This window comes from Chionomys nivalis, chromosome 1, assembly GCF_950005125.1.
Source record: "Chionomys nivalis chromosome 1, mChiNiv1.1, whole genome shotgun sequence".
NCBI lineage: Eukaryota > Metazoa > Chordata > Mammalia > Rodentia > Cricetidae > Chionomys > Chionomys nivalis.
In genome coordinates, this window is record NC_080086.1 from 180,906,527 (window position 1) to 180,932,819 (window position 26,293).

At 40.9% G+C, this 26,293-nt stretch overlaps 1 protein-coding gene across 2 annotated transcripts in view; it reads right to left on the minus strand.

Annotated features, from left to right (window-relative positions):
- The window catches only part of Cped1 (cadherin like and PC-esterase domain containing 1), a 280,079-nt gene that overhangs the window by 184,954 nt on the left and 68,832 nt on the right, over positions 1–26,293 (minus strand). For both annotated transcript variants that reach the window (XM_057776723.1, XM_057776730.1), the window contains one exon: positions 17,497–17,572. In XM_057776723.1, the coding sequence (XP_057632706.1) occupies positions 17,497–17,572 (76 nt within the window). The remainder of the gene's footprint in view (positions 1–17,496; positions 17,573–26,293) is intronic.

Sequence of the window (26,293 nt, forward strand, 5' to 3'; positions counted from 1 at the left end):
TGTTGTGGCGACCCCCCCCAACCATAAAATTATTTTTTGCTACCTTTATTATTGTATGAGTTATAATGTAAATATTGGGTTGTGACCCACAGGTTGAGAAACACTGTTCTAGGGTGTCCATGTGTTTATTTGTATGTGGGATGTTTACCCATGTATGTATTTATGAAGGCCAGAGGTAGATATTGGGTTACTTCTCTCATTTGTCACCTTGGTTTTTGAGACAAGGTTTCTCCCTTAACCCAGAACTCACCAATTGGCTAGACTGGCTAGCCAGTATACCTTTGTCTACTTGACACAATATAGAGTTACCTTGGAAGAGTCTTGATTGAGGAATCAACAAAATCAGGATGGCTTATGGGCATGCTTCTAAGAGACGTACCTTGATAGCTATTTCATGTAGGAAGACCCAACTCATTGTGGGCAGCACCATTCTCTACACAGGAGGTCTTAAATACTGTGAGAAAGGAGAAAACTAGCGGAAAGCAAACAAACAGACAAGCAAAGTAGTAAGCAAAGACCCATGGGTTTATTCTCTTGCTCTCCACTGTGAGTGCAATGTTTAAGGTCCTGACTTGACTTCCCCACAATATGAACTGTAGCCAGTTGAACTGTAAGCCAAATAAACGTTCCCCTCCTGTGTGTTGATTTTGGCCAACAGTATAGAAATTTTTTGATTTTTATAAAAAAAAATTTCACAGCAATAGGAATAAAACTAGACCACTGTGGTACTTTCAATAAGAATGACCCCCATAGGTTCATTTGAATGCTTAACCACCAGGGAGTGGAACTCTTTAAGAGACCTAGAAGGAACAAGAGGTGTGGTCTTGTTGGAGGAAGTGTGTCACTGGGAATAATCTGTGAGGTTTCAAAAGCCCACTCTACTCTATCGACCTGTGGAACAGGATGTAGCTCTCAGCCACTTTTCCAGGGTCATGAGTACTGCCATGATGGTAATGGACTAATCTTCTGAAGCTGTAGGAAAGACTCTATTTGGTTAAAATCATCACCTCAGCCCCTAACATTTTTATCCAAAAAGTCTGGAATGTTTGATTGGGGGGGCTTCACCCCAGCACCCTGGCATCCATCTTGAAATGTTGGGTGGAACGTTCCATATCAAAGCTACCTCCCCTGGGAGTTGCCTTAGTCCAAACTCCACCTCCAAGAAAACCCACCAAATGGTCAAACCACTCCCACAGGCTACTTAAACTGTCCCCAGAGAATGAACACATGGTTTCCCAGTTTTCCGTGGTCTTTTGGTTCTCTGTTCCCCTCTCTGTGTTTTTCTGGGAGCCACCCAGGAGTGCTACCATCCATTAAACCTGGGCATCTTCTAATTTGGTCTGATTTGGATTATTGCATCAGCAGAGAGGTTTGTCAGTCAAGGAAGAAAACTTAACAGTCTCCATTTAAATACTTCCTTTTATAAGAGTAGTCTTGGTCACAGTGTTTCTTCACAACAATAGAACACTGGCCTGTGGGACCCAGGGCAGCCTGGCCACATGAGGCCCAGGCCACACAATTGCCATAGCAGGCAGCACCCGGTTCCAGGAAAAGCCATAAGCCTGCACCACGCAGGAATGGACCATCCAAAAGAAATTCCTAACATTCCAACAGTTGTAGTAGATAGGATCACCTGCCAGCACACACCCATCACTTTTCACCAAGACACCCCTAGACAAATTTCAGTCAATCAGGGGCTCTGAACCTTAGAAATCCCTCACCTACACATTTGCTACTATAAAAACCCAATCCTAACTGAGCTCAGGGCTTTCCAATCACTCCAATATGTTGGACACACAGAGAGTTTGAGTTTGCAAACTTGTGTAAAAATAAAGACTTTTAGCTTTTACATACAGGAGTCAATCTCTTAGTTGGTTTTGGGGGACTCAGTGATCTGGGCATAACATGGCCAAGAAAACTTCTAAGCAAGTTATGGAAAAACAAACTACATTTAATGCCTATAATGTTCTCTTTCTGCACACATAACTTGAAGTATTCCCATGTGAATATATGACCCCAGTATATTCTCCTAAAACACTATGCTGGAACATATGGTATAGGATCATAATTGCAGCATTCAGTAGACAGAGGCAGGAAGTTCCTTGCAAGCTCCAGACCAGTACAGCCACATAATGAACTCAGGCCAGACAGGGGTACATGGTAAGAGCCTGTCTAGAAAACAATAGCAATAATTACAACCTTACAAGAAAACCATGATCTTCCCTTTATTTTAGAAAGAAAACCAAAGCACAGAGAAGGCGAGAAACTCACCCCGATGGGATTTGCCCATGGGGAGCCTGGCACTGAGTGCATACGCCACTATCCTGTAGCAGCTAAAAATCAAGTTGAAGCAAACGCCAACTCTAAAAAGGATTTCTACAAACTGTCAGTTCCACCAAATCACACATCTCCTATAAAACATAATTTGCCTCTACTCATATCTGTTAATCCACCTTCTCACATCTGTGCTTTGCAAACCAGTTTAGCAGCACAACCAGCTAATTCTAAAAGCCACCAGAGAAGCCTCCAATGAGAGCCAGAAAAACAACTTTAAGGGACCAAGGCAACTAATTTTGGGACATTTCTAAGCAGCCCAGGATGGTGGTGCCATTATATCTAGAAGCCCGAACTGAAGCTGGTGTCTGCCCTCATATCCAACTCAGCCACGCCCCCATGTATGTGACTATGGTATGAAGTTTGCCACGGTAGGCTTTCCTTTTGCCTAGCAGAGATTTTGCCTTGATGGCTTGGGGAATTGAGTCTTATGTAGACACACAAGAAAAGGGGTGACCGAGAAAAGGATGAAGAGGACCCCATAAGAGAGCTTACTAGTACAAAGCGAAGACCGGACTCCTTGCTCTCCCAAGGCTAGCAATTCTGATCTGCTGCTACATTTTCTATCAAAGCAGGAACACAAAACAAGACCATCTTCTGTCAACACACGTTGCTCTGCTTAATCACATATACTGATGAGCACTAAATCAAGAGGATTATGTTAGCTGATGAAATAATAAAAGCAGGATGAGTAGATAAATCTAATTCATTAGGTCCAGGCATAATAGTTTCTTCCAAATAGATGCTTCTTTAGTTTGGTTATGATAATCAGCCTAAAACTGCAGTATAATGGGAAGGTAGAGTGGGAGGGATCTGAACACAAATGCACCCACTCCATAAATACTTACGGGAGGCTAAAGAAGAACCAGATTGTCAGTGTCTGACGTATAAGCAAAAATCCAACATTACCTCTCATTATTTTAGGGTAATTTATCTATAAAATTATCCTGGGATATGAATCCTTATAAAGTTCCATCAAACTATCTATATAATAAGCCTCATAATAATTATTGCTACCTCTGCTTGGTGGCTATGCTTAATCTTAACTTAAAGTCCCAGTAAATTGCCTATTTCTCTCATATACACATGTGTATATGTGACATGCATGTGAGTGTGGAGAAGAACTGAAAGCCTTCTTCAGTTTTCCACTACCAATCAGCTTGTAGATATCTTGCACAATACCTTTGTGGTAGTTTGAATGAGAATGGTCCCCATGTGCTCATGTGTTTGAATGATTGGTCCCCAGTCAGTGGATTTGTTTGGGAAGGATTAGGAGTTATGGCCCTGTTGGAGGTATGTCACGCTTTGAGGATTCGAAAGCCCATGCCAGGTCCTATGTATCTCTCTCTGTCTCTCTACCTAACAGTAGATCAGGCTGCTAAGCTCTCAGCATCACTCCTGCCTGCATGCTGCCATGCTCACAGCCACAAAGGTCATTAACTGGCTTGACATTGTCAGCCAGTACCAATTAAAGGCTTTATTCTATAATTTTCCTGGGCTGTGGTGTCTCCTTATAGCAGCAGAACAGTAACTAAGACACCTTACATGTAACATGAACAGATTTATAATAGAGCCTGTCATACAAGGCATTTTTGTAATGACTGTATGAAGAAGGAACTGCTCTATAAAATCATTCCCACTTGGTAAGTCTAAAAGAGCAGCAAATGGACTACTTTACCCAGAATCCCTTAGCAGCTGAGTGAACCCTGAATGAATGTCTTCCCCTCTGGATTCCAGGACTGCTGGTTTGTGACTCCCTGTGGGTTAGAATTCCTGGCACTGCTTATATTCTCACTGAAAAGTCCGAGACCCCTTACTTAATATGGGTGAATTCCTTGCTTTGTCCTGTTGGGGGAAGGTGACCTCTTGGAATGCTATACATTTGCACGTAAGCAAGCTGCTCAGTTTCCACTGAAGCCTTTAATAAAAATGACTGCAGAGAAAAGAGGGCGTTCCCATTTCACCACTAGATGGTGCTAGGAGTAGATTTTTTTTAAAAAGAAGGTCTCAAAAGTTAATACAATGAATCAGAGGGTTTGAAAGACGTTTGAGTCTGTCCTCTCTCTCAGACAGGAGCATGTCTACCCTACCATTAAAAGGGAAAACATCTTCTAAAGCTGCTCCATCATTCAGTTAATTACATTTCTGCCAGGACAGGTGTCCTTTCTAATCACAACTTCAACACAAAATGAAAGATACTGATTCTGCAGGAATTCGAATGAGCTTCACTTTCCTTATACTTTGCTGGAACTTTCATTTTCAGTCTCCGTCAAGATTATTCTTCAATGGGATTTGTCAGATTGGGAAAGTCTAAGTAGCTGTTAGGATGTATTAGTCTTAATAAACGTGCATTACCTTACATATGACCTACAATGCAATGTTCTAGAGATGAGTCATAACAAATGTCATCCCACGAGCAATGTGCTCTGCGCCACGCAGCTGAGAAAGCTATGCACACCTTGGCTAATACCTCACATTAATGAACTGTTTCTTTCTAATGTTGACAATGGACTGCTGTGGAAAGGAATGAAGACTCCTTGAGCACCTCAAACTTATTAACATCATTTTTCTTTCACAACATTTGCAGTATTATTGTCAGCAAATATTTATCTTTACAGCCAGAGAAAGGCTGGGGGAGTGAATGACTTGAAATTCAACACAGTAGTCTCCCAACGCTACTGACTCCCTTTCCCTCTCTTCTTCCCTCCCTCCCCCCTTCTGTATGTAGATAGACATGCGTGCAGAGATGAGAAGCCAGTGTCACGTGTGTTCTGCTCCCATTTTCCAGCATATGATTTGAAGCAAGATTGCTCATTGAACCTGGAGCTTGTGCTTTTGTTTAGGCTGGTTGGCCAGTAAACTCTGGAGATTCTATCTTTACCTACGCCAGCTCTGGGATTACAGGCATATACTACTGTGCCTGGCCTTTTACGTGCGTACTAAAGATTTGCCTTAGAGATTTTATTGCTGTCTAAAAATACCATGACCAAAAACAACTTGGAGGGGAAAGGTTTATCTGGTTTACACTTCTACATCACTGTTCATTATTGAAAAAAGTCAGGACAGGAACTCAAACAGGCCAGGAACCTGGAGGCAGGAGCTGATGCAGAGGCAATGGAGGAGTACTGCTTACTGGCTTGCTCCTCATGGCTTGCTTGGACTACTTTCTTTTACAACTCAGGACCATTTGCCCAGAGACAGTAGTCCCTGCAATGTGCTAGGCCCTCCCACACCAACCATTAACCAAATAAAAGACCCAGAGGCAAGTAAGTTCCAGACCGTGTAGTGGCCATATGGGTACCAGGAATTAAAAAGGTATCCTCTGGAAAATCACCCAGTGTTCTTAACCTCTGAGCCATCTCTCTAGGCCCAAGATTCCAGATAAGGTCTTAATTAATTGTCCAATGGATATGCCAAGTGGGTAGAAGAATCACATGGTTCCCAACTGACAGACTACGGCCAAGTGGTCGATACTTTTCCTTATTTTCAAGGAAATGAAGCAAGGCTATATAATCATTTTATCAAATAATCTTTATCTGATTTTGGCTGTCGTTCCTTAATATAGATATGCATAGTTCTTCCCTGGGGCTGTCTTAAACATTGGTCAGGCTGTGTGAGTGGTCAGAATATTTTCATAATTCAACAGTTTCCATAGGGTTCTTCCTTCTTGCCATCACATCTGAAATCTTCACCAACAAAGGGTTTGGGTTGAACTATTTCCCATGGGAAGCTGTATGTTTGAAGAAAGAAAGATTAGCCCCAGAAAGAGAAGGAAGCTCAGAGAATGTATGTGTGAAGGCTGAAGCTTAAGGTAATAACTTTGCATGACCCAGAAAGGTAGGAATCCATGCCAATCAGCACACGGCACCCACGTCTTGGTGCTCAGATGAAGGAAAAAGTGACATCCTCTCGTTTAAAATGACTTGGTGTTTCTTCTGCCTGATGAGTTAATTCTGTGGACTTTACTATGACCAATCCATACTCATTTACCAAACACAGGTGTCTCTTGCTTTTTCCTGTCAAATACTACTTCCCTTTGTGTTCTCTCCTATGGGGATTTGGGGCAATGACCAATCATAATGCTCCTGACTCCTCCATTCTTATCTTTATCTCTTGAAATTTACACATTGAAGTCCTAACCAGGGACCTAGGAATGTGACTGGATTTGGAGATAAGGCCTGTAGGGGTGTAAGATCAGATCAGGTCATTGGGAGAGCCTCTCAATGCAGTAGTTCCCAACCTTCCTAATGCTGCGGACCTTTAAAAGAGTTTGTTACGTGGTGGTGACCACAACCATAAAGTTATTATTGTTGTTACTTCATAAGTGTCATTTTGCACTGTTATAAATTGTAAGGTAAATATCTGATATGCAGATGGTCTTAGGTGACCCTTGTGAAAAGGCCATTCAGCTCCCAAGGGAGCCAAAACACACAGGTTGAAAACCACTGCTCTAATGTGATGATGTGCTGGTATCATAAGAGGAGGAAATTAGAAGACAGAGAAAACAGTCCGAGGACTGCAAGTCGAGGAAAAGCCTCCCAAGAATCCTCATGAGCTGACACAGTAATTGTGGACTTGTCTCTAGAAGTACGAGAAATACATTCCTGTACTGACCACTCAGTCTGTAGTACTTTGCTTCATAAGTGCTAACAAAATTGCATCTAACAGACCACTGACAAGAGCGATTCTTTTGAACGTAGTGTCAATCCAGGTGGCTGGCAGGACATGATCTCTCAGATTGGGGATACAGAACAAGCAGATTTCTAAAGCAGGCAGAGATGTCAGTCATAACCTGTACCACTGAGGGGCAGGGTAGGAAAGAGAGGGAGAGAGGATGGGAGGGGGGGGGCTCTTGTGACTTTGTCCCCAAGGTAAATTTACTTTGAATTTACTAGATAGCAACCACCTCCTTTGTGCTTTTGTTAATCCTGTTCATGGCATAGTTGGCAGACATCATTGCACTAAATTTCAAATGCCAGAAGAGTATAAAGGATAATAAGTGTTGACAGTGCACAAGAAAAGAGAATTCACATTTTTCTGGTGTGATCTTGAGACATAAAGAATAGGTGGTCTAAGGTTGAAAGATCAGGAAAGCATCTCCAGGAAAAAGGAAGAAAGGATAAAAGAAGAAAAAAGGAAGGAAGGTCTAAACCTGCTGTTGTAATTTATTTAAAAGCACCATGAAGAGAAGTTACATGCAACATGGCTCACATAGGAGGGATGAGGAGAGAAGGGGCAAAAAGGGTATCAGAGAAGGGGGTAGAGATTGGTACCTGGGGACAAGAATGGTGGAAGAGAAAGAGAGGAGAGAAAGAGACAGGAAGTGGGCAAGGTCCACCTTTTAAAAGGGAGCACAGTGAATGTGCACAGGCGGTGCTCTTAGTAACTGCAGCTGAGGATATAGCCTGTCAGAACCCCAAGTGCAGGCCAGTACAGATGTCTAAATACTAACATTTTCGTTAGTCACAACAATGACATTTCTTTCTGTATTATGTGAGACACTTGACTTTTGCTGTTTCTTGTGTGTATTTGTTTTGTTTTTAATGTTTAGATATAAAAAAAAATACCTACCAAAGTCCACTGTGATGCCAACAGAGTCTCTTTATTCCTGGTCTAGGTTTACTAGATGTATCTTACACATCCTCACTTTCTTGTGTGTGACATATGGAGAAAAGAAGGTGAAACACAACCATTATCCAGAGTGCTAGATTTATTTCGTCTGGCTTGCATGTATAACCAAGGTAAAGAGACTTCGATGCGAAGCATCCTTGGAGAGGTGCAGAAAGAGGCTTCACCATTGATTTCCTGCTCCCTCCTGAGCAGTCAGCACTTAGCCTCCTCTCAAAAGAAACAATGAGAATGCAGCTGAAGACAGGACAAAGAGCAAGGCTGCCTGGGAGAATTATGCATTCATCTCCAACCCGCATGCATGAAGATCAACCAACTTGTCAGTTTCCATAACAGTGAGGTACTAAGTAAGTCTCTTGGCTACCTGGGACACAACCCAGAAGAGGCTTCTACTGCAGGGGATTTATTCATAGCTTCCCAGCACACTTGTTGAGAGCAATCTAACACACATCTAATTCTACAGACTCAAATGTCTTATTAAAAATGACTACAACTTCAAAGGATGAGACACGCTCCCTGCTTCTCTTGCTCTTGGTCTCTGACCCATACCACCAGATCAATACTTAAATCACAGTGAGTAACTGGGCAAGTCAGTCTGTGCATTGACAAATCCCCCTGACGACTGGTACGTGTCTCTTTCCATAGCTCCAACACTCTCTACTAGCAATGCTATTTTCATTCATCTTTAACATCCCAAACAGTAGCGATTATAACATTGTGTTGCTTTCTTCTCCCACGGCTGTGACAACATTCCTCACAAATGTAACGTAAGAAGGATGGGTTTCTTTTGGCTCACAGTTTAAGTGTGCCGTTCATAGGGCGGCAGCAGAGTGTAGGATGACTGGTCACATTGTACCCACAATATGGAAGCAGAAAGAGACAAATGCTGGTGCCCAGCTGCCTCCCTCCTTTTCATCCAAGATGGAGTCCCAGCTTAGAGAAGGTGGAACCCACACTCAGAGTGTTTCTTCTCTGCTTATTAAGCCTTTCTGAAAACACCCCCACAAACCTCCAGTCAGGATAATGGTAAGGATCAACCATCTTATTAAGGATGATGGTCTTGCACTAAAGTTTAGTATTGAATGAAGGTTCCACCTTCAGGGAATCTCAGTCTTTCTGTGGAGATGAAAATACAGTAAGGACACATTGCCCCACTGAAACATTCCACAATAACAGGAACATAGCTACAAGATTAGGCAGCTATGTCTTCATGAATTAGACAGACCGCACTCTGAAGACAATCTCAACGTGATACCTGAAGAAACTATAGCTTCAACTTAAAAACATACAAATGTATAAATGTTCCTAGTGAGAATCACTAAGTCAGTGACTCTGAGACTTTCATTTTTTTCTTTAAAAATCTGTTTTATTGTAAAATTAATAAGCCCAACTTGAAAGAAACATGTCCTTGGCCTGTCATTTGAATTTGCCCAAGCCTTTCTTGAAAGACAAAGTATCATTCCAAGCAAATTGTTCATCTAATTTCCTAGCCCACCTAAGGGCTGGCAAAATTCTGTCACAAGCCACAGTCATGCTATCGGCTTTCCTTTGATGTATGTTCTGATCATAGAGTGATGGACCTTCTCTACAATGGAGATTCAAGAACTCCAATTGAGTTCCGCTTGTCTTCACATGGATAGCATCTCTGTGATTCTTCTGTACAGTGAGTGCTGATAGTTTGGTACAGTGGTCTGAATGTAAATGGCCCCCACAGGCTCATAGGGAGTGGCATTATTTGAAAGGATTAGGAGTGTGAGCTTGTTAGAGTTGATGTGACCTTGTTGTAGGAAATGGGTCCTTGGGGGTGAGCTATGAGATTTCAGAAGCTCAAACCAGGCCCAGGGTCTCTTTCTTTCTTCCAACTGCCTGCCAGTCCAGATGCAGAACACTTGGCCCTTCTCCAGCATCATGTGTGCCTGCATGCCACCATGCTTCCCGCCATGACGATAATGGACTAAACCTCTGCACCTGTAAGCCAGTCCCGATTGTTCTCTTTTATAAGAGCGACTATAAGAGCGACTTTTTGTTTCACAGCAAAAAGAACGCGAATAAGACATTTGTTGCGACCTGTGCTTTTCAATAGTTTAGAAGGCAATTGGGTAATGGAAGAGGCTGTTTCAGAGGTGGTAATCAACTTAAATGGTAGTAATTGTGGGTGATTTTAAATCCAGGAGTGATGTCATATTTTTCCATTGTAGCAATGGGAAGAAGACATTCTAAGAATAGACACAGCACACTCAGGTGATTTCCTCCTGTGCTTTTTGTGTAGGCGCAGAGAATGCCTTGTTATAGGGGTTGTAAGTTCTATAGTCTAAGGATGGTGTAGGAGAGCGTTTCAACAAGGAGCTGGGGAGAAGTACTTCTGGTGACTGACAGCGGTCCAGGTTAGACTGGAAAAGCTTATGAGAAAAAATAACATACACTTGAGAGTTGAAAACCTCGGAGTACCAGGAGTGTTACTCAGGCAAATGCTGTCTGTATTCTAGAATCTATATCCAAACTCAGTGGGTTCTGAATAAAAGAATCCCAAAAGGCTGCAATTTCAAAGTTCACAGTTAGATGGACCTTTCAAATTATCAACTCTACTGATGTAAGTTGTCAAGGAAAACTATGGAAGTGAAAAAACTAAAGGCCAATAAAATGAAGGCCATGACCATCTCAGATAGCCGGGAGTCTGGGATGGTGACAAGGCATCTCTCTGGACAAAACTCAGAATTCAAGAGAACCAGTTGGGAGGAATAAGTTAACCCACGGATAACTTTCTTATGCAGTATAGTGAAAAATCTAAATATTGATTGATAGACAGAAGAAAGAGTAGCAATTGACTTGAAATTCTCCCCCTCACAACATCAAAATTAAGGCTTTAATAGAAAATCCAACTTCATCAATGTTACGAATAAGCAGAATTTGTTTTTAGAGGTAAATGGAAGCTGGACTCACCAAGGGCGTGGGGGAAATATTAAAACATGCTGGGGCAGAGGGAGCAGAGAGGAGAGGGTGTGTGGAAGAGAGGACAGAGAAGGATGGGCCCACTAGAGAGAATCCGGGGATCGCTGATTTTTCGCGGATGAGATTTGCAAAGGGACTTTCAGCATTGCAGTTCTGCTCAGAGACACGGTGGCTTTGGAATTCCCTGTCATCGCCTCTGGTCCTCTGCAGTGTCCCCATTCTATCTGCCAGATAGAATCCTTGTGTCAGTTGTCTGGCTTCTCAAATGTATGTGTTTGTTATGGCAAATGCCAGGCCCCTGTAAACATTTGGGGATGTGAGTGCTGTTCTAGATAACCAGAGCACTGGAGAGACAGCTGCTTGGCTCTTAATACACAGACTTCCGTAAGCAGACCTAACAGGCTTGTTTTGTCTCTTTATGGCAGGGTGGGATAAAATCTCTCTTCCTATAAGGTAGATACTGGGCTGGACTTACCAAGTAGAACGTGAGAGCTTTGATCTGGTCACTATGGAGATGGAGAAGGGTAGATGGTTCCTGTAAGCTTTGGGGATGGGTGGCCAGAGAAGAATTGAAAGGAAATTTATACATACTTTCAGAAATACCATCAGTTAGGCATTCAGCAAGCTTGTAAACTTCTTTTATAAAAATGGAACTATATCTAAGAAAGATACCTGGAGTGAGGATGTGATTTAGTATGAATTAGTTCCATCATCTTACTTTCTGTTATTGTCTTGCTCAAGTCATACTAAAAAAAAAAAAAAAGTGAGTTTTATTTTGAGAAAATGTCTTTCATCAGGAATATAATCACATGTATCATTGAAGGCAAGAGGTTTTTTGGACTTAGAAAAGTCTCTAGACCTGTGGTTCTCAACCTTCCTAATGCTGAGACCCTTTAATACAGTTCCTCATGTTGGGGTGGCCCCCAACCATAGAATTATTTTCATTGCTATTTCATACCTGTAATTTTGTTATTGCTATGAATGATGATGTAAATACCCATGTTTTCCAATGGTCTTAGGTGACCCCTGCGAAAGGGTCATTTAATTCTCAAAGGAGCTGCGACCCTCAGGTTAAGAGCTGCTGATCTAGAAGCTCACAGAAAATACAGAGGGAAGTGTCAGGAGCAAAAAATCAGGACCACGAGGGGTGCACCCACCCACTGTGACAGTGGAACTGATTTATTGGGAGCCCACCAAGGCCAGCTGGTCTGGGACTGAATAAGCATGGGTTGATTCCGGACTCTCTGAGCATGGCGGACAATGAAGGCTGATGAGAAGCCAAGGACAATGGCACTAGGTTTCGATCCTAATACATGAACTGGCTTTGTGGGAGCTTAGCCTGTTTAGACGCTCACCTTTCTGGACGTAGATAGAAGACCTTGGTCTTCCCGCAGGGCAGGGAATTTGGACTGCTCTTCAGTATCGAGAGGGAGGGGGAATGGAGTAGGGGGAGGAGAAGAGGAGTGGGGATAGGGGGAGGGAAGTGGGGGGAGGGGGCAATATTTGGGAGGAGGGGAGGGAAATGGGAAACGGGGAGCAGGTGGAAATTTTAATTAAAAAAGAATAAAAAAAATAACAAAAAAAAAGAAAAAAAAAAAGAAAATACAGAGGGAAGTGTCAGGATTCGAGAAAGGCAAACCTTGGAAATATTAGACCTGGCATATATTTTATAAATAAACATTATAAATCAGTGCTAAAATAACTCCAATTATGTTATATTAATGGACTATCTGATACTTGGTAATTAATAATTGGAATTTTATAAAGCCGTATTCTGTTTGGATGTAGCAAATGTATAAAAATGTATTTGTTACAGATTTTCTTCCTTTTTTCCTTTTAAAGAAACTGACATGTTACAGAAAGGCAATAAGGATATGGGGCTGTGGGTCCTAAAATGACCCAAGTGTTATCTCTGTGTGGGACATCTTGATCTCTCTTTAAAAGTTCACACAAAAGCCAGGACTCTGACCTAAGATACAAATTACTTTAAAGAATGAGTAACACTCTAAACAAAACAAAAGCCTTGGCACACTCGAAGCCAGGGCTCTTTGGATGGTGACGCTGCACTGAAAAGAATAAAAACAGCTCTCACAGCCCTGGAGAACAGTCCTCTTATGTCCATGTTTTTGTAGTTCAAATCTGGGAAAGCAATTTCTTTTAGAAAAAAAAAAAGCAAAAAGCAAACCTCATAAAAGGCCCAAACAACAAGTCGAGCCAACTAAATACTATAAAAATGTTCCCCCCACAAAAGGCAAAGTATTAAATGGCAAGACAAAAATAAATCTTTTGCTAGCTAGGAAACTTTCCATGGGTGTGTGCTCTCCCATGTGAGTCACACGGCTAAGGTCAGGTAGATGCTGGCTGGGGAAGGGACACATCCGGAAAGTGCTACGTGCTGCCTCCGACTGGACTTCTGCTCCTGGCCAGAACTCTGCTCTTTCACTTGTCTGGGTCCCAAGTACATTCACCCACCTGCTTGTCCACCACTCTTCTCAGAATGTTGATATCTATGTGTTTTGAAGACAAAGTGCTAGACAGCAATTCTCTATGGAATTCTGGGATGCTACAACATTACTGACAACTTCCAAATTCAATATTCATATAAACTAATAAACAGAAACAATGCCATAGACTACTAGTGACCCAGGATTGAAGACTGATTACGCTTCAGAAAGAGGGCTTGTCATGAATCTCCGAAACCGATGGACACACTTGTCCATGCCGCTTTTATATCTCAGCACATTTTTACAGATACATTAACAATTTTTTTCCAAACTATTTTTCTGAAGATATTTATATAATGCATAGTCTTGAAAGAGAAATGACACCTCTGGGAGCGAGAGAAAGTTTTGTTTTGTGTCTAAGCTAGCCCAGGTTGTCCTTAGCTCCTTAAGTAGTCCAAGATGACCTGCAACTTCCCGGTCTTCCTGCCTCCACCTCTAGGATTAGAGGCACACACCAACACGCCTGTGTCCATGCAGAGCTGGGCACTGCATCTAAGCTTCACGCATGTAAATGAAGACTCTACCAGCTGAGCTCACCGTCTGTTATACACGAACTCTCTATGTATAAAGTTCCTCTCCTGGCATGCGTTCACGGGTGACCATGGCATTCACAGATGTCACCCAGCCATGTGAAGAGAACCGATACAGACCCTGGGGATCGCTTGAGCTCTTAGTGCTGCACATGCAACTTTCTTTCTTTCTGACATAGGCATCTGGGATCATCAGACCATATCCAGAAAAGTGTGGCGCGTGCCTTCTGAGCTGAGAAGAAGGGCAGATCTCACACCTGCCACAGCTTTTCCCAGAAACATAAAATTTTTGAGAAAATCAGTCTTAAAAAGAGAAAAAAAATGAGTAAGGTGAAGCTGCTGCTCTATTTTTTTTTAAAAAAATAGGGATAGTCAAGCCTCCATTTATTAAGTATAAGTATTAGGATTTATATGTAAGATTTACTTTTAAATCAAATGTTTTATATATATGCACATATAATACACTTGGTTTTTAAAACTAAACTATGAAATAGGCACAATATCCACATTCATAGACTTGAAAACAAAAGCAGAACCAAAAAATCTATAAAATTGAGTAATTCATATTGCTAACTAGAGGTAAAGCTAAAACCTGTGGTTTCAATGTATTTTAGGCTCTGAATAATACACAGTCTAAAACGACACAGGTTATTTTGGATTTAAACAAAATATATTATATAGCATTATATTTAATTTTGTTTTTTATGTTTGCTTTCCCTCTAAAAATAATAGCTGCTAAGTGAGCACTTCTATATTGCAAGTGCTATGCTAAATATTTCATATGCATCTTCTTATTTTCATGGTCTTTTCACTTTGCACCTGTATGTAACATATAGCAACCACTGTCGCCTACCTCCTTACCATCCTGTCAATTCCTTGTTCTCTCCAATAAGACAAATCTTTTCCCCCCGACCCTCTGGTACAAAAATATTAATTTTGTTTGTGACCCACTGATATTGAACAGTACTTTGTGTATCCCATAGGTTTGATACTGTCTTTTGCAGTCCAGTGGGCTCAGCAGTGGGTCAATGTTTCATACTCACTCTCTTATTTTCACGATTTTGTTTTGGAGACAGTGTGTAACCAGTCAAGCTGGCTTCAAATTCACCATCGTGCCTTGTCTCCTGAGTAAGGGAATAGGGCTATACACTGCTCTCCTCAGCCCATCCCAACCCTTGAATGACCCCATATACTAAGTACAGGGAGTTATTATCCAGTCTGCACTCACTATTAAATATTCAACATTCATAGTAAACCAATTAATCTCAGTATGTGAATAAGTTTATATTATATTTTGTGTATCCATAGACAGAAACATCATCTTTTTGTTTATTACTTATCAATTTGAGGATATGTATGTATGTGCAAGGGTGTGTGCACCTATGTACAGAGGACAGAGGCCGGCATCAAGTGTCTTCCACAACCACTCTTTACCTTATTTTTGAGACACGGTCTCTGATTGAACCTGGGGCTTAGTAAATTGGTAAGATATAGATGTTGGCAATCAAACCCAGGTAGGCTTGCTTGTGAGACAATGGTTCACTGACTGAGTCTTCTCTACAGACCCACATTATGCTTTTATAAAATAACAAGCTAACTGGAGATGTAGCTGAATGGTGGAATGCTTTCTTGGCATGCCAAGGCTCTGGTTCCATTCCTATCCCTGCACCGAAGACAGAATAGGGAGACATGGAGACTTCTATTTAGGCACAGACCTAAATCCAAAGCACTTGAGAAGTAGAGGCAGGGGGATCAGAAATTCAAGGATAGTATTGACCACTCAGGGAATCTGAGGCCAGGCTGAGCTATCTAAGACTTCAGCTTTAAAAACAAACAAGCAAACAAATAAATAAGTCACGACTATGTAGTCAGCTGAGAAACAACACAAACAGAACAAAATCCACTCACTATTTACCTTAGAACCGTGTCTTCAATTTAAAGAAGAATTACCAATTTGTTTTCATTTTTATCCTTAGTAAGTGGAAAGGAGACTGCCCTCAGTACAGTGAGACATGCCCACAAGTCTGACACTTGACTGGGAGGCAAAAACCCCATGTAAAAGCCAGTTTTCTGACTCTACCAAGGCATAAATTAATAAATACAGAAACAAAGTCATGCCAATCTAAATTTTAATTATGTTGGAAAACATTTCCTAAGGGTACAAACATTATTGGGCTTTAGACAAGAAATGGGAAGTACTCTCACCAATGAGTTCTAAGGTAGGCTATAACTTTATCTGTGAAGACTGATTTCATCTCTAGAGGCTCAGTTCCCTTCTGACATCTTTTCCACTCATGGCACTGTGCAGGGATTGGAGGTAGTGATCTTTCTCCCAAATTCCTGACACGGTAAAGACAGAACTTCATTGAGTGTCCTGCCTTAAACACAGGGAGAGGATTTCAGAGAAGAAAAAACAAAATTCTGAGAACGGAATCCCTGCTCTAGCGTGATTCCTGCTGCTGCCATAAACCACCATGGCCAAGAGCAACTCAGGAAGGTTTGTTTCACCACACAGCTTGTAGTCTACCATAAAGGGAATTCAGGCAAGGACTCCAGCCAGGAACTGAAGCAGAGGTCACACAGAAGTACTGCTTACTGGCTTACTTTCCATGCTCAGGCTGCATTCTTATATAAGCTAGAACCAACTGACCAACCCCTGTTGGTACTAGCCAATATTTGTGTGGGCCACCTCAAACATTAAGGGGGAAAATGACCCACAGTTTGATGTGGGATTCCCCTCTGTGTGCTGTGAATATGACTGGCTAATTAATAAAGAAAACTGGCTCAGCCTGATAGGGTAGAACAGAACTAGGTGGTGAATACTAAGCTGAATGCTGGCAGGAAGAAGGCAGAGTCAGAGAGAAGCCATGTAGCACGGCTGGAGCCAGTTGGAACTTTACTGGGTAAGCCACAGCCACGTGGTGTTACATAGATTACTAGAAATGGGTTAAATTAAAATGTAAGAGCTAGCCAATAAGAAGTTAGAGCTAATAAGCCAAGCAGTGTTTTAAATAATATAATTTCTGTGTGTTTATTTTGGGGCTGAGCAGCCAGGAACCATCAAGTGCCCTCCTTACTACAACAGTTTTGCCTACAGGCCAGTCTGACGTAGATAGTTCCTCAGTTGAACTTTCCTCTTCCCAGATGACCCTGATCTGTGTCAAGTTGACAAAGCAAAACAAAAATAACTGCGCAATGACATAATCATGAATCTTTTTAAAAACTCAAGTTATATATAACTAAGAGCTACAACAACAATCATTTTTAAACTAAGGCAGAATAATTTTTAAGATAAACAGATAAGACAAATAGAAACAGACACCTGGCAAGCCAGAGGGAAAAAACCAAAAGACTAAAGTACCAGCTGTCCTAGTATGAGGTATTACAGGGCCTTCCCATTGGCACAGCCTGGGCATTAGGGAAGGCTTGTGACGGTGGAGTTGATAGGAGGGGAAGCTGGGGACGATGCCTTGAGGCCTTGTTATTTGTGACTTATATAGAAACCTCCAGATGTCAAATGCTCATGCATCAAGAAGAAAACTAACAGTTACCTGGAAATCTTCTGATGATTTGGCACAGGCCTTCTTTTCTGCAGAGCTGAGGCTGTATTTCTGGTAATACATTTATCTGAAAAGAATGAAATAGATCCTAGTGAGTTAAGGGTTCACAAATGATGAGGCCAAGGAGAGAGAAAGAGGGGGAGAGACAGATACAAAGATGCACAGAGAGACACACAGAGACAGACAGACAGACAGACAGACAGACAGACAGAGAGCAAAAGAGAGCAAGCTGTAGCTATTAGTCATCTACTTCTTCCATGCTCAACCATAAAAATCTGCAAGTGAGCACTTGAGTCATGAATGACAAAGTTGCTGATCTGATTACATAAAATAGAAATTTGCCCTCAGAAATCTTCAGAATATTTAGGAATAACTTGGGAAACCTTTTTTTATTTCAAAGCTATCATGTTGGCTAGAAATAAAAATGCACACTTATGTCAAATATAGTAACATAGATTCATAGTTGTACATGGCAAAAATATCACTAAGAGATGAGAAAGCCAAGTAACTAAAGTTCCAGAGGCCACAGTGACTTGTACACTCATATCTTCAGCGCCAAGACTCACACACATTCTTTACTTCATAATGAAAGACATTGTTATTGCATCCATTTAAAGAACAGAAACTATTCTATGTAACAAGTTTAATTCTCTCCTCTTGTGGCTTTACAGTTTGAACAACTAGTTACATGAACTACATTCCCCCAAACCAAAACCAAATATGGTAAAACCTGTGTGTGTGTGTGTGCGTGTGTGTGTGTGTGTGTGTGTGTGTGTGAGAGAGAGAGAGAGAGAGAGAGAGAGAGGTGGGGGTGGGGAGATCTGTTTAAATTAGCTTGGAGATCAGATTTATTCTTGAGGCATTATTGATTACTTTGAAATTAATTCACCCTCTCCCAGCAAAGTATTATAGCTTCTTCAACACTTCCTGCTGGCATGACTAGATAAAACTCAACTGTGTTGAACAAAACGGGGAAGGAATGCTAATTCTGCACTTGACAGAATCCTAACTTTGAGCAGGATTTGCTTGTTTGTTCTCAATTTCTTCACTTGTACAATAAAGTATGTAGAGTCTTGAATATTTAAGCTCCACTTTGATTGATTCTATAATAACATGTAGCTTTTTTCACTAATGATTCGTTTAGAGTGCTTGGACCCAGGCTGATAAAAACTTCCCTGACACATAAAATTCTATTAACTTTTCCATTTATTGAGCAGACACTCTGTTGCCCAAGGAGAACAAGCCCAAGCCCCAGTCCTTGTCCTGCAAGTAGAACAGCTCTGGGCCTAGACATGGACAGCATTCTTAAGCACTGTGTTCCATCTCTCCCACTTACATGTGTTTGCTCTAGAAGTCTAGGAAAACTATCGATGCAGGGCACCTAGAGTTTTAGGGGTGTCTACATTTTTCAAAATCAAAAGTGGGTAATTTTGGAGAGGAAAATTTAGTGGGTAACTTTTAGAGTAAGTGTAAGGAAATAGGGACTTTCCTAATGCCCTGGTTCACCAGTTTAGAGTTCTTCAGACAAACTGGAGGGATAGGCACAGGACAGCAAAAACATGGGGAAGCTGTAGCAGAGATTACTGCTAATACATGGAGCATCTAAGGGTGCCCAAAGCTTCAAAGGGGGATAAAATGAAGCTAGTTTAATCGCTCAATTGCTAATGCCTTAATAGAAATTTTAGTGAAGGAACACTTACAGAAGCAGCATTGAAGACCATGGACTAGCGCAGGTCCACTCTAGCCCTCTAAGGTACTCAGAACCTATAAGGGGCTGTAGTGGAACTTACAGCTCTGGCTCCACCTTCCTCTCCTACCCAATCAGGAGGAAGCTTACACCACTGGCTGTACCTTCCTCTCCTACCCAATCAGGAGGGAGCTTACAGCACTGGCTCTATTCCTCTCCTACCCAATCACGAGGAAGCTTACAGCACTAGCTCTACCTTCTTCTCCTACCTAATCAGGACGCCTACAGCTCTGGCTCTACCTTCTTCTCCTGCCAAATCAGGAAACAATGGAAACCTCCCAATTCGAAGGATTTGCAACTGAACGAGTGGCCCTGAGAAGTTATGGAGATACTGCCAAGGCAGAGGATGCTAGCACAGATTTCAGACAGAGTGGAGTGCTGTGTCTCCTCAGACTGTGTCATCCCACAAAGCGCTAGATAGAATGACATCGTGAAAAGATTGCACTTCCCAATGGCAAGGGAAGCCAAGGCAAGCACCGCTCTAGACTTCTAGCTTCTATTTTCCTATCCCTCACCTAATGATTCTCTGTCACTCTTCCCTCCAGGGTGTGACTTCAGCATTCACACACAGCCAACATAATTGTGGTGGTATATGACTGTGGTGACATGTGACACCAAAAATGTCATCTTCCCTTCAGCTCTGAAAGTGAACACAAAACTGGGAAGTGAAACAGGCCAACTCAGCAAAAGAAGTGAACCATTTAAGTATCATGCAGCAGACAGTCACTGCATATCAATTATGCCACATATTTGACTGCTGAAGCTAGCAATGCCTCTCATAGTCTGGCAAATTTTGTCTTAATGTATATTGCAAAATATGGAAGACCTGCATCATTATCAAGTGGAATATTGATATTGACAAAGGAGTTTTGTCTGGATTAGCTAACTTATATGATGAGTTTCTCCAGCATGACATTGCAACAACTATTTTACTAACATTTACTTTTAATTGCATTTTTTATGTGTATATGTGTTCATGTGTGTGCAGGTGCCTGTGGGGGGAACAATGCACATACACATATTTGTCCATGTACGCAGAGGTGGTAGAGCTAACTTGACTATCATCTTTGGGAATGCCATTTACCTTCTTTGACACAAGGTATCTCATTGGCCAGTAGCTCACTGATTAGGCTAGATTGGCTGGCCAGTGAGCCCAGTGCTGACATTACAAGGGCATGTACTATATCAGCCATTTATATATGTGGAAGTTAGGAGTCAAGTTGGCTCTCCTACTTGTCACTTAAGTGCTTTGTTGAGAAATACTCCTCAGTCACTTAACCTTTATTTTTTAAAAGAGCAGTTTTGGGTTCATTACAAAATTGAGCAGAAGTCATAGAGAATTCTCATTTACTTCAGTGGTCTCACACGTACGTGTCTTCCATTAATGTCAATGTCACAAAGTAGATATTATATTTGCCATAGTTAATATTATATTAACAGTCAAAATAATCTTTAATAAGACTTTTACTCTTGCTTGCAGGCATGTGTGTGTGCACACATGACTCATATGTGTGTCTGTATGAATGCATATTAATATGAGTGAGCACATGTGTCTACATCTTATAAGAGGTTAAATATCCTCTATACATATATTTTTTCATATGTGATTATATATGTATAACATATTTGGTGAGAGAGGTAAAGATAGAGAAACTGCTATTTTTCTTTCCTTAACATAAAACTCCTTTTGCAGGATTAGAAAGCATATATAAAATGGTAGTAACATTTGCTGCTAGAATAGTTCTTAAAGCTATGATGTGGGGTTCCCTTCTATATACTATGAATATGTTTCATTACCATTGGTTAATAAAGAAGCTACTTCTGGCCAATGGCTTAACAGAATATAGCCAGGCTGGAAGAGATATATATAGGGAGTAGGTGGAGTCAAAGAGAAGCCATGTAGCCACCACAGGAGACAGACACCAGATGCCAAACTGAACCTTACCAGCAGGCCACAACCATGTGGCAATACATAGATTAATAGAAATAAGTTAATTTAAGATATAAGAGCTAGCTAGAAATATGCATGAGCAAATTGGTCAAGAAGTGTTGCAATTAATATAGTTGCAGTGTGGTTATTTCGGGTCAGGGCAGCTGGGAAATGAATGAGCGACCTCCATCTACAAAGATACAATTGGGAAAACAGAAATGCATATTTTAAAAGATTTCCATTCCCAAATACATCTCCATAGACTTATTTAATAATGAATGTATCTAAAGTGTTCTTTTTGCAAATTATCATGAGCAAAAGTGAAAGTCAAGTCTGAGGAGCGACTCAATAGACAACCAGAGGTCAGATTCTAGCACCCATGTGAGAGGCCAGGCAGGTGTTGTGACCCTCCTGTGATCTCAGCCCTGGGGAGACAGAGACAAGATACCTAGGGCAAGATGGCTAGATAGGCTATTTGGAATTAGAGAACCCTGGGCTTAGATAGCAACCTTCCACAATACACAAAGCAGAGAGCAATCAAGCATCAACTTGAGGTCTCCATAGGCATGCACAGACACATTTAGATGCACATGCGCTCATGCATGTTAGCATTCATACAAGCACACATACACAGATGTGTGTGTATGCACACGTACACATACCAACAGCAACAGAGAGAGTAAAAGTCTAACTTCTTTTGAGGTATGTTTCATTCAAAAAAGCAAAACTATTGTAGGAATCTTAAGTATTTGGGAGGTGTTTATAAACTTAAGAAAATAAAATCTTTGCAACATCATTAACTAATTAAAGAGGATGAATTTTAACTAGTAATATTTAAAATGAATAGGAAATTGATGGGAAATTTTTTTCTGGTCTTTCTAAAATGGAGAGTAACATGAACACCATGCCGGAGCTTACAAAATATGCTGTCTGCTCATTTCAGCTATACAGGTGACCATGTGTTTTATTCTGTGAAGATTGAGACCTTCTTCCAAGCCTGTTCAAGGTCATCAACAAGGAAAATAATTAATGTCAGAAAATTAGGAAACCCGCATATTCAAAGATAGAAAAGTCTTTTTCTTATGTCTTCCAAACATAGTCATCATTCCATCGAATTATCAAGGAAATGCCCTGCATGCTTTGCAGGAAGAGCCATGTCAGACGTTCTCTGTTCTCCAAATACTGAAGTCAGCATCTGGGTTTAGTGGCTGCTAATCCCACAAACATTCAAAGCTGGGAACGAATCCCTTTGCTTCTGAAACACTAGCACCCATCGACTTGAGATGGAAGAACTCCAGTTAGTGAAGACACAGTTACCTCATACAGTAGGCCTCCCTTCTGGAAATCACAAGCATAAACTGACTTTTAAATCTGTGTCACTATTCTCCTAGACATTCATTCATTCATTCATTCAGTCAGTCAGTCAGTCTCTGTTATAAACCTTATGATTATTTTCACCAATAACTGATTGCAAAGGTTTAATTCATAATGTGATCAGGTACCCTTGTCCATTTCAAAATGATTGACAATTCTGCAACAATCCCAACAAATGTGAAACGAATTCTGCTTTGGGCATGTTGTATACACACAGAAGTCACAACTCATAAGGTTTCAATTTACTTATTCTTACCAAATGGAGCTATCTACGTGTGTCATTGAGAATTCACCTATTAAGAATACTCACTGGGTTAGGCTGTCAGGACACTGCCTGAATACCTGATTTTATAGTTTCTCTGATTGAAAAAACAGGTATTTGATGTCAGACTTCCTGGGTGTTGATCCTATTATTTCTTTTATTAACTAAGAGGCCTTAAACAACTAGAAAACTATCTAACATCTGTCTACCATCTATCTATGTAACTCTCTATCTACTATCTATCATCTATCTTTCTGTCTATCTGTCTGTCTGTCTTTCATCTATCTATCTATCTACCTAGCTACGATCTATCTATCTATCTATCTATCTATCTATCTATCTATCTATCTATCTGCCGAGCTACTATCTGTCTGTCTGTCTTTCATCTATCTATCTACCTAGCTACTATCTATCTATCATCTGTCTACCATCTATCTACCTATCTATATATTTATCTACCCACCATTTATTTATCATCTATCTATCTATCTATCTATCTATCTATCTATCTATCTATCTATCTCTGTCTGTCTATCTATCTATCTATCTATCTATCTATCATCTATCTATCTCTGTCTATCTATCTATCTATCTATCTATCTATCTATCTATCTATCTATCTATTTCTCTGCTGCTGTCTCTTCTGCCGTAAAGAAAATACACCAATACATATGGAAATGCTAAGAATGGAGTTGGTGCACAGTAAACACACAAGTGCTGCTTTGCTTAGTGTTAGTTCTTATTTTTATCACCACTGAATCTTCTGCTTACATCTGGCCACGCCCACTGCTGCTCAGCTAGTCTGATTTACCCTCATCTGGCTGAATCATATCAGTATTTGTCTTCCTCCCTAGGTTATTGCTTCTGTAATACTTACTTCAGCACAACTGCCAGGGCAAAGCCTGTAAAAGCACAATGTGACTTCCGTTTTTCCTCTACTCAAAACATTCCTTAAATGTACCCCTTCCCCAAGAACAAAAGCTGCGGTCCTTAAAAGGGTCCCCATGTCTCTGTATGTAAGTCCCCACTCCAAGAACATCTGTAAACTCTGCTCCTGCTGCACTACCTTTCCTTCAGTCCTATGGGAATTCTTGTGTTCCTAATACATACAAGGCAGCCTAGAAAGATGGTTCCGCATTAAAAGGAACCGGTCGCTCTTCCAGAGGACCCAGGTGCAATTCCCAGCACCCACACATTGGATCTGTAACTCCAGCCCCAAGGGATCTGACTCCTCTTCTTGCCTCTGCAAGTACTATTTGCATATGTTACACAGACGTTCATGCAGGCAAAACACAAATGTGGTGGTTTGAAGAAGAATGGTTCCCATAGGCACATACATTTGAATGTTTGATCCCTCATCCGTAGACTGTTTGGGGAAATATTAATATGTGTGGCCTTGTTGGAGGAGGAGTGTCACTGCCTTTGTTGTTTCAAAAGCTCACTCCAGGTCTAGTCTCACTTACCCCGCCTCCAACTTTTAGATCAGTGGAAACTCTTAGCCCCATGCCTGCCTACCTATTGTCATGGAACGACTCACCCTCTGAAATTGTTAGCAAGCAGCAAGTTAAATGCTTTCTTTTGTAAGTTGCTTTAGTCAAGGTGTCTCTTCACAGTGGCAGAAAAATAACTAAGACAACTCAACACAATAAACAAACTGGAAACAATAAAAAACAAAATAGAACAAACAAAAATAAGACAACCTCCTTTTACCTGACGTCTATTTCTCCTTTCCTTTGTGTCTGTAATCTTTACCCAAGCCCCTGGCACTAGGACCTCAGGGTTTTCCGGGCTAAACTCAAATGTCACCTTGGTGGGGGAGGTTGAGACAGGGTGTCTGTGTTTAGCTCTGGCTGTCCTGGATCTCACTATGTGGACCGTGCTAGTTTCTAACTCAGAGATCTTTCTGCCTCCACCTCCTAAATGTTAGGATCAAAGGTGTGAGTCACCACGTCCAGGTCCAGCTCAAATGTCACTTTCTTAATGAAACCTACCCTCTGCATCTAAAGTTCAACAGCTAATTTTTTTCTCTCTTTAATTTTGTCCTGGTTTTTTTCAACATCTATCATGGACTATTACTAGGGCCCTTCCTTTACCTGTCTCCTGCTAAGGGTCTAATCCCCCCAAGAACAAGGAATTATGTCTGTTTTGCTAATTTACATTTCCCAGTGTCTAAACAAGGCTCAGCACAGCTGTTCACTAAGTAGAAATGGCAAATGGATAGGTGAGGTAATCAATGCACCAACAGATGAATGAATGAGTTGACAAAGTAAGAAATCAAACAGTATGTTCAGCAAGGAGGTGGTGGCCTCCATCTTGATGAAAGATATTAGTTTAAATTTAGGGTAAATAATCTTCTAGGCAAAAAAAAATAATAATAATAATCCCACATGAGACTTAAGTTTTTAAATAAAACAAACTCAGACATGGCACATTCATAGAAATAGATCTTCCTTATAGGAAATTCACACATGATAATTATAGAAGGAATGGGGAAACAGAAAATGACCATTAAAATGGATAATATACCTTTAATCCCAGCACTTGGGAGGCAGAGGCAGGTGGATCTCTGTGAGTTCGAGACCAGCCTGGTCTACAAGAGCTAGTTCCAGGACAGGCTCCAAAACCACAGAGAAACCCTGTCTCAAAAAACCAAAATAAATAAATAAATAAATAAATAAATAAATAAATAAATAAATAAATAAAATGGATAATATTGATAACTAGTAAGATGCATGACTGGATACTAAAATTGCTGTCCCAACATTTTCAGAAAAGCGAGATATCTGCATAGTTTCAAAGTATCACATCCCAAATATTTACAAAGCCAAAGGAAAAGTTGTAGTTCCGTGGTGCAGACAGGCAGCAGATAATACCTATGTCAGATGAAAAGAGAAATAAGACCGAGGAGTGTTTAGAGCCATACAAACAAAAACTTAAAGGAGTGTTACAGTCACTAATCTCTTCTGAGACTGTGTCTTAGTTACTTTTCGATTGCTCTGACAGAACAGCATGGCCAAGGATCTTATAAAAGAAAGAGCTTATTGGAGGCTTCCAGTTTCAAATGGTAAGTTCATGGCCTTCGTGGCAGGCAGGCATGGCACTGGAACAGTAGCTGAGAGCTCACATACTGACCCCAGTGTAATGGCAGGAAGAGAGAGAGAGACAAGGCCGATATGGGCTTTCAAAACCTGAAAGTCTGCCCAGTGATACACCTCCCCCAATATAACCACACCTCCTAATCTTTCTTAAGCAGTTCCACAAACTGGGAGCCAAATATTCAAATATATGAACCCATGTGGGCCATTCTCACTCAAATAACCACAGTGGCATTCTTTCAAAAAAAAAACTCTATAATTTTGTGAAAAAAAAGTCAAATAAATCCAATCCAGGCACATTCTACTAAAGACCTAATCAATTTTCTTCAGAAATGTCATTTCCATTAAGGGAAAGGAGGACTGAGAAACACACAGACTGG